This window comes from Coregonus lavaretus (assembly GCF_964263955.1).
Source record: "Coregonus lavaretus genome assembly, chromosome: 20".
Taxonomy (NCBI): domain Eukaryota; kingdom Metazoa; phylum Chordata; class Actinopteri; order Salmoniformes; family Salmonidae; genus Coregonus; species Coregonus lavaretus.
The window spans coordinates 3,866,453-3,876,072 of NC_140007.1; the positions used below are offsets into that span (position 1 = coordinate 3,866,453).

Here is a 9,620-nt window from a genome sequence, read left to right on the forward strand (position 1 = left end):
AAACTGGTCCTGAACATCTTTAAAACTAAAAGCATTGTATTTGGTACAAATCATTCCTAAGTTCTAGACCTCAGCTGAATCTGGTACTGAATGGTGTGGCTGTTGAACAAGTTGAGGAGACTAAATTACTTGGTTTTACCAAAGATTGTAAACTGTCATGGTCAAAGCATATAGATTCAATGGTTGTAAAAATGGGGAGAGGTCTGTCCGTAATAAAGAGATGCTCTGCTTTTTTGACACCACACTCCACAAAGCAAGTCCTGCAGGCTCTAGTTTTATCTTATCTTGATTATTGTCCAGTCATATGGTCAAGTGCTGCAAATAAATACTTAGTTAAGCTGCAGCTGACCCAGAACAGAGCGGCACATCTTGCTCTTCATTGTAATCAGAGGGCTAATATTAATACTATGCATGCCAGTTTGTCTTGGCTAAGAGTTGAGGAAAGACTGATTGCGTCACTTCTTGTTTTTATAAGAAACATTAATGTGTTGGAAATTCCAAATTGTTTGCATATTCAACTTACACACAGTACTGACACACACACTTACCCCACCAGACATACCACCAGGGGTCTTTTCACAGTCCCCAGGTCCAGAACAAATTCAAGGAAACGTATTATACAGAACCATGAGTGCTTGGAACTCCCTTCCATCTAATATAGCGCAAGTGAACAGCAAACCTGGTATAAAAAACAAATAAAGCAACACCTCACAGCACAATGCCTCTCCCCCATGTGACCTAATTGTTGTGTGTATGTACTGACATGTATGTGTAACTGCTAGATGCACACACACACTACATGTTCATGTTTTTCAATGTATGTAAATTGTACATTTGTCTGTAATGTATTTTTCGTTATATGTCTGTCCCCAGTAAGACTAGCTGTCGCCATTGGCATCGGCTAATGGGGATCATAATAAATCAAATAAAAATTCTTCTTAGTCTTTTTTCTTCCTCTTCTTTGTCTTCGGTATAATGGAGTTCGCACAAATGTAATATGCATGCTGCCACCTACTGTAGCAGTTTTTTCGTCCATTTTGATAACAATTTCATATCAAAAGAGAACAAAAGAGGCCATCTAATAATAGCCCATGTATTGATAATTAAAGGAATTGAAAAACAAATGGTGCAGTTTGAGAAACCTTTATTAGATGTGGGCAGCTTGAATAACTGATTAATTTGATAGAACTGCACAAAATATATGTTTAAGAAAAAGGGATCACAATCTCTGGATTATGAGATAATATATTTTTTTATGTGTGTGCACCAAAGTATTACAAGTAAATATTGTAATTGTATTGTATACCAAACAAACCATTATTAAAGGTAGACTCAGCGAAATGACATTGCCACGAGCAGCACCGGAGATATTGAGATGAGCGAGATGCAACACTTCACACTGTCAATCACAGTATCTGCGCATGTGCACGGGTTCGCTTCACGCTGTTAACAGCGTGGTAGCCAGGTCACCAAAACAGTGTAGAAGTTGAGCCTCGCGTTTCAATGCTCTTAGTTGTTGTGGAAATTGACCCAATATGCTGTTTACTTTCTGCAGCTACGTCATATCGCTGAGTCTACCTTTAATTCAGATGATCTATTGTGCACTGTAGCTTATAGATGTGGAACTACAGACCAAGAAGAAAGGTCATAAACAGAGAGCACCATGCCTGACATACAAATGTGATTCTACTATACAAAATGAGAACCAAATTCAACACAATCCATACATGTTTTGTTTTTTTAATGATTGGGAAAAAGAAAAACATGTATTTATTTAGTGGGCATGTACACACTCTGCAGCTTCTGCCAACAGTGTATCAGTGCCCTGATGAGTCTCATCCTCTTCTTCTTCTTTCTCTTTGTTCTCTGGGAAGTCACACACGGAGCTGCTCTCTTCTGTCTTCTCACCTGAAAGAAAGCAAAGGCAAAACACTGAATATCCATCTAATGTCATTACGTCGTCGTTGACTGATAATACCTCATTTATTCATGTTTATTATAATTATAAAAAATGAAAATGTAAGTGACAAAAAGCCCTGTCTTTAAGAGTGGCCTCACCAGGTCAGTGTGTCTGCAGTTCTGTCTGATCAGCTGTTCCATCATCTCCACTGGCTTCTCCATGCCCCCCTGTTGTCTAATGCCCTGCCCGCGGCCCTGGCACAGGAACTGCTGCGTCATACCATGGATGGAGCGCAAAACGTGCTGCACCTGCCATTATGAAGCATAGGAAAACAGTGCGTTAGGCCTACTGTCAAATAAGAGATACACATAGGAGATACATGTTGTTTAATGCTTGTGTTGTCATCAGACACACATTTCTATTGTATACCTTCAATCAATCATTCATTCAGTAAATCAAACAACCAAATCAAGTTCTTATTGTAGTATAAGACAAGCCCATAGGTGTAATTGTTGTCACAGAGGGGCATTAGGTACATCCCCTGTCCATGGTTCTGAAACTGGAGGGTCCCATTCGGTACAGATGGTCTCTCTTTCACACATACACACACACACACTACCTTTCCTGAGGGACAACAGTCCCTCTCTTTGGATGTGTCAAAATTGCCCGTCAGATTCTGTTCCAATAAAGCAAACAAACTGTTAGACAATAAAATAATATAACATTCATAAGGCAAACCAGTGGAGGGCAGTCAAAAACAAGTATTCACTGTACAGATACACCCACTTCTCCAAGTGAGGGTGCCAACTGCATAATATTATAGGGTGGCTCAAACTATAGTGTCAGACTTATTGAATACGTTTTGCTCAAGTGTAAGTTTTGCACCTGACATTTTCCAGGGACAATATAAAAGGTAGAACAAATTAATACAGATACAACTGAACGAATGGTTAAGTGTGAGATAAAGCCAGTTTGGTTTTGTGAACAGTAGGCTAACACACTTTGACGTTCTGAAGGCCCACATACCAAATTCTGAAGTTCAACGAAGATGAGTTCTCTGTATGAGTCGAGTATCTCCGAGTAGTTGCACCTGCGCTTACTGTAGGAGACACCCAAGAGCAGAAACACCACGACGCTACGGAGCACAGGCCCGCTCACACACTGAAACATTAAGTAGTGTATGAGTTAGGACATACCTGGCAGTTAGCTTGTTTTAATTAAAGTTTAATGTATAGCACAGTTGTGGATGGGGTCCATTCATGTAAATAAAATGTAAAACCAACTAAACTGTTTAATTTGGAACTGTTGATCATAATTAAATATAGACTTATACTTATTACGCACAGTTTACGCACTCTCGTTGTTCCAAGAAATGTTCTTCTTGCGCCCAATAAATGTTATTCTTGGGCGCACGAGAGTGCATAAACTGTGCACAATAAGTATACGTCTGTATTTAATCATGATCAACATTTCAAAATGAAACAGATTAGGGTGGAGAAAAAACCTAAACATGAGTTGGTTTTACATTTTATCTACATGAATGGATCCCATCCATTGTGCTTTCCATTAAACTAAGACAGCACCCATCGTTACGCAGGTATGCATCTCATGTCAGAAGGGAATGGCCACCTACCATTTATCATTTTCTATAGGATGTTCTTCAGACGAGAAAATCCCTGTCCTCGGGAGCCAGCAAGAGCCACGGGAGTTATTCATGGTCGGGCTGCGTACATTGTATCCAAACGGTAAGTCGCCTATTTGGGTGTTTAAATATGGTTAAATGGAAAAAGTCAACGCGTTGGCAAGCGGACCCAGGATGTGCCGTGGTTTTCCCGAAGATCCGTGGTTACCAACATTGCTGAATTCCCGTTGGCGTCTTTAGTGTCCCTCTCCGTCATGGGTTGCTGGCGGTGGGCTTAGGATTTCACCAAACTCCAGTCCCATCAAGTCGAGAAAAACTTCCGCGATCAATCACCTTTTCAGTTTCTTTCGGTTTCGTTGGAGAGAAACTATAGGCGCAGGGTAGCAATGTGGACAGGTTTAGGTTAGATGCGCCCCAACTAGTGGGGTATGGACACTTTAGAGACCTCGAAATAATTTGGGCAAAGTGTCATGCGTAATAGTAGAATAATGCTGAAACTTTTGTATTCAAACTGTTGCATTCAAGTCAAAGGATTGTATTGTGAACTTACTCTGAGTATACCAAACATTAGGAACACCTTCCTAATATTGAGTTGCATCCCCCCCCTTTTGCCTTCAGAACAGCCGTAATTTGTCGGGGTTTGGACTCCACAAGGTGTCAAAAGCGTTCCACAGGGATGCCGACTCATGTCGACTCCAATGCTTCCCACAGTTGTGTCAAGTTGGCTGCATGTCCGTTTGCTGGTGGGTGTGAAAAACCCAGCAGTGTTGCAGTTCTTGACACATTGCAAACTGGTCTCAGAGCATTTCGTATTATTCTGTAAGTAAATCTGAGAAACTCCGTTTAGTATGATATGTTAAGTTTGGTATTGTTACATAAGACAGATGGTTGCAGCAACAAAAGATGGGTGGTTGGGTGGGCATATCACGCAAATGTCTAGCAACCTAAAGGTTGCGAGTTTGAATCTCGTCGCAAACAATTATAGCTAATTAGCAACTTTTCAACTTCTTACTACTTTTTAGCTACTTTTTAACTACTTAGCATGTTAGCTAACCCTTCCCCTAACCCTAACCCTTTTAGCTAACCATTCACCTGACTAACCTTAACCCTTTAACATAACTCCTGAACTTAACCTTAACCCCTAGCCTAGCTAATGTTAGCCACCTAGCTAGAATTCGTAACATATCATACATTTAGCAAATTCTTAACATATTGTACATTTTACGAATTCATAACATATCATACGGATAATAATTTGTAACATGTCATATGAAATGGGTGATGGACATCCACCAATTAATAAATACCATACGAGACGTAACATACTGTATCATACTAAATGGAGTGTTTCGGATTTACATACAGAATAATACGAAATGCTCTGAGAGCAGGTTGCACAAATCGATGCAGCTGGCACCTACTACCACACCCAGTTCAAAGGCACTTCAATCTTTTGTCTTGCCCATTCACCCTCTGAATGGCGCACATACACAATCCATGTCTCAATTGTCTCAAGGCTTAAAAATCCTTCTTTAACCTGTCTCCTCCCCTTCATCTACACTGATTGAAGTGGATTTAACAATTAACATCAATAAGGGATCATAGCTTTCACCTGGTCAGTCTATGTAATGGAAAGAGCAGGTGTTCTTAATGTTTTGTATACTCAGTATGTGATCTGTGAGCCAACTCATCTGACTATCATTGACATGCCAAATAAAGATCTGGGAAGATGTTTGTTTTCTTAAGCAGATATCTTATATCAAGTCACTTAATTGGTCAGGTTGGTTGGTCGATCCTCTGGAGCAGATTTAAACAGTTGTAACACATACAAAAGCAGTGCATTATGACTAACTATTAGTTATATTATTTTCGGACAATCGATATTTGACTTCGTTTTTGTTCTTTTTCTACTGTAGGTAGCGTTAGCTAGCGCTAGTCAGCTGTACCTGCGCCAAAACTCTGGAATTTTTCACCCTATAGCTTGTTCTCCATCTTCTTTTTAAATAGTGAGCCAACATGTTTGTTATGTTCTGTTCATCACTGATGTCCCCTTTAAGAACGGAGCACCCTTGGTCATGCGCAGTGTTGGTCTATGTTATTCTTAGTAAATGTGAAGCTCCAGTTCACTTCAGTCTTTCTTATTATATCCATTAGTAATTTACATTTTAGTCATTTAGCAGACGCTCTTATCCAGAGCGACTTACAGTTAGTGAGTGCAAACATTTTACATACTGATAATAATAAGAGCTAAGACACTACAATGGTGACGAGGATGATTTCCTACAGTGTGCATCACGAATGCAGATGGAGCTGGTAGAAAGAGAGGAAGGTTTTGACTGTAGCGCAGCAGCTAGCAAGCAGTGACGACGAGGGGAGTGCTGACGAGAACGAAGCGGCAGATCAAAGACCCCAAGGTAAAGAGAATGGCCAGCATCGGGAAAATAGATGTGTTTGATGACACGCAAGAAAACTGGGCAACTTACATTGAACGACTGGAACAGTACTTCATTGCAAACAACATTGCTGATAACAAGAGAGTACCAGAGTTATTGAGTTTGATTGGCCCAAAAATGTACAGTTTGCTAAGAGATCTGACTGCCCCTCTGAAGCCCTCCAATAAAACATTCACCGAGAAACACTTGCTGAAGAAATACGACATTGTTTTTGGTGATCAGATGGGAACAGTAAAAGGCTTCACAGCCAAACTCGTACTGAGAGATGATGCAACCCAAAAATTCTGCAAAGCCAGATCTGTTCCATACTCCCTGAGACCAAATGTGGTAGCAGAAATCGATCGCTTGCAGGATACAGGGATCCTGACGAAAGTGGACAGAAGCGAATGGGCCACACCCATTGTTCCTATTGTAAAGAAAGACGGGTCTGTTAGAATGTGTAGGGATTTCAAGGTAACTGTGAATTCAATGTTGCATGTGGACCAATACCCTCCGCCACGTCTGGATGACATCTTTGTTGCACTAGCTGGTGGGAAACACTTCAGTAAAATCGACCTGAAACAGGTTTACCTGCAGCTACCGGTTGAAGAGAGCTCCAAACCGTACCTGACAATAAACACACACAAAAGTCTATACAGGTATAACTGCCTGGTTTTTTTGACATTGCATCGCCCCCAGCCATTTGGCAACAAACTATTGACCAGATTTTGCAAGGAATCCCAGGAACCCAGTGTATTCTGGATGACATGATCATAACAGGAAGCACAGATAAAGAGCACCTGGCTAACCTGGAAAAGGTCCTGAGAAGACTGAAAGAGTACGGGCTACAGGCAAACTTACAGAAGTAGGAGTTCTTCAAAGACAAGATAGTCTTCTGTGGACATGAAATCGACCGCAATGGATTGCACAAAACACAGGACAAAATGTATGCAGTGGTACAGGCACCACGACTGCAAAATGTGACAGAAGTGAGATCTTTCACTGGACTGATCAATTACTACAGAATATTCCTCCCAAACCTTTCAGCAGTAGTCCAGCCTCTCAATCAGCTCCTGAAAAATAATAGGACATGGCAGTGGACAGCACAGTGTGAAAATGTGTTTCTTGAGGCAAAACGGCTCATCACATCTAAACAGGTCCTGATGCATTACGACCCCGAACTGCCAGTGAAGTTGGCTTGTGATGCGTCCCCTTTGCGGCCCTCCTTTCACACACACTGAAAGATGGGTCAGAGAGGCCAGTGGCCTTTGCGTCATGAACGTTGAATGATGCAGAGAATAACTACTCACAAATCGACAAAGAAGCACTAGTGTGGAGAATTAATCAATTTCACACATACCTATATGGGAAGCGTTTCACACTGGTGACGGATCACCAGCCATTGCTTTCCATTTTCAGTCCAAAGAAAGGTATTCCGGCAATGACAGCGGCCAGATTACAGCGTTACGCCTTGTTCCTTGCCGGTCAAATGTATGACATTGAGTTTAAGCCGTCGTCCCTCCACACAAATGCAGATGGATTATCCAGACAGCCCTGTACAAGAGAAAGACAAAGGAGTCTGGATGCAGTGGACATTTTCCATACCTCTCAGCTCGAGGCACTACCTGTCACAAGCACAGTTATCAAATGGGAGACAAGGAAAGATGTGACATTGTCAAAAGTATACACCTACACCATGTTAGGATGGCCAGCTACAGGCAGAAAGGAGCTGACACCGTATTTCCAGTGGTGAAACGAAATTACAACGTACCAAGGATGTTTGATGTGGGGAATGAGAGTCATGATACCCCAGAAATGCCAACATCAGGTTTTGCAGCAACTACATGAAGGGCATGTTGGAATTGTATAAATGAAGCTGCTCGCAAGGAGCCTCTTCTAATGGCCCGGTCTGGATCAACAGATAGAAAACATGGCGAAGAACTGTAGCGGATGTTAGAAAGTCCTTCACATGCCTGCTCCTGCCCCATTCCACCCATGGGAATGGCCCATAGAGCCATGGCAGAGAATTCATGTGGACTACGCCGCCCCCTTTGAAAAGGACATGTTTCTGGTTATGGTTGGTGCCCATTCGAAATGTCCAGAGGTGTTTTGCACTGACTCCTCCACCTCAGCTCAGACTATAGTGTCTCAGAACAACGTTTGCACGCTTCGGATTGCCTCTGCAGCTGGTAAGCGACAACGCGCAAGCTTTCGTAAGTGACGAGTTTACAACATTCATGTCAGTAAACGGAATCAAACACTCAACCTCAGCTCCGTAGAACACTTTGTGCAAACCCTAAAGCAAGGACTCCGGGATCCAGAACTTACCAGGTTCAAGTGAGCCCAGACATAATGTGGCGACGTTACTTTAACCAAATGCATTCCACGGAAATCAGCACAACAATCGAGAGAGAACAGGCACAGAGAGCTCATGGGAGTGACACACAGGGAACTGTAGAGGACGATGGGGCAGTACTGAGACCCCAGGCTGAAAGAAGGGAACGTGTGGATGAAGGTGCTGCTATAGCAGAAGCTATAATGGAGCAAGCACACACTGAGGATGTGCAGGAGCCTCTAGACAATCCAAGGCGCTACCCGGAACGAAGGCACCGTCCACCAGACAGACTGGACCTGTAAACAAACAAACACAACCAAAAACTAAGACTGTTCAAGTTCCAATCAAATATTCAAAATAACTACAACAAGTTCTGGAAAATGTTTCAGTTGTGGTTTGGTAAAAGTAACTCTGATTGTATAAGGGAAGGAATGTTATGTTCTGTTAATTACTGATGTCCCCTTTAAGAGCGGAGCGCCCTTGGTCATGTGCAGTGTTGCTCTATGTTATTCTTGTACTAACTAGCTTTAGTAAATGTGAAGCTCCAGTTCACTTCCTTGTATTCGGAGTCTTTCTTATTATAAGCATTAGTAATAAGAGCTAAGACACTACAATGTTTTCAGCACTTTTATTTCCCTGACTGATCAAAACTCGTTTTCTCATGCTCTCTCTCACTCGTCTCTCTGCAGCAGCCATAATGCGCAATATGTGTGGAACATCAAATCACAATATCGAATCACAATACATATAGAATCGTGAGAACCGCAATGCATATTGTATAGGTACGTAAGTATCGTGATAATATTTTATTGTCAGGTCCCTGGCAATTCCTAGCCCTACTACCTATGTATGGCGTACATCTCGATCAAGCAAATTACAAATTGTTTTACAGAGCAGTAAAAAAACAATACCATGGTCAAATTGTCATATTAACATACTTCTTTACAGGGCTGGTATCAGGTTTAAACAGTCATTGAAAAGCATTTGCTCAGAAAAAAAATATCTAGCAGGATTTGCTGATTCAATTGGAGGACATGACATTTCACAATTCCATAAAAAATAAAGTTAAACAAAATACCCGGTTTTTCTTCTCCTTTTCCCAACAGCGTTGTGCTTTCACACGCTGTAAACGTTGTAAATATGCAAATATTCTGTACTGCTAGTGAACCATAGTCCACTCTCGTCACGCCAGGCATGTGTGTGTGTGTGTGTGTCCAAATAGCCTGCAATTATGCTGCTACTCTCTACGACTTTAAAAGGTGACAAGAGAGAACTTGGGGTGTGTGTTCGTGATTAATGGACAGAGGGACA

The 9,620-nt window shown here is 41.7% G+C and overlaps 1 protein-coding gene across 1 annotated transcript; it reads right to left on the reverse strand.

The window, feature by feature from the left end:
- Positions 1–1,128: 1,128 nt before the first annotated feature.
- LOC311147798 (uncharacterized protein) lies at positions 1,129–4,257 on the reverse strand. Its single transcript, XM_084184584.1, has 5 exons — positions 3,534–4,257; positions 2,927–3,061; positions 2,520–2,576; positions 2,059–2,208; positions 1,129–1,908 (listed from the first exon to the last, which is right to left on the reverse strand). The coding sequence occupies exons 1-5, from the start codon at positions 3,534–3,536 to the stop codon at positions 1,771–1,773; spliced, it is 483 nt and encodes a 160-aa protein (XP_084040710.1). The 5' UTR covers positions 3,537–4,257; the 3' UTR covers positions 1,129–1,770.
- Between the last annotated feature and the right edge of the window lie 5,363 nt (positions 4,258–9,620).

Excerpts from the sequence above, each read along its gene's own strand:
- LOC311147798 (XM_084184584.1), bottom strand. Across the intron at positions 2,209-2,519 it reads ACTGTTGTCCCTCAGGAAAG|GTGCAGCACGTTTTGCGCTC; the intron begins GTAGTGTGTGTG and ends TCATAATGGCAG. Across the intron at positions 1,909-2,058 it reads ACTGCAGACACACTGACCTG|GTGAGAAGACAGAAGAGAGC; the intron begins GTGAGGCCACTC and ends GCTTTCTTTCAG.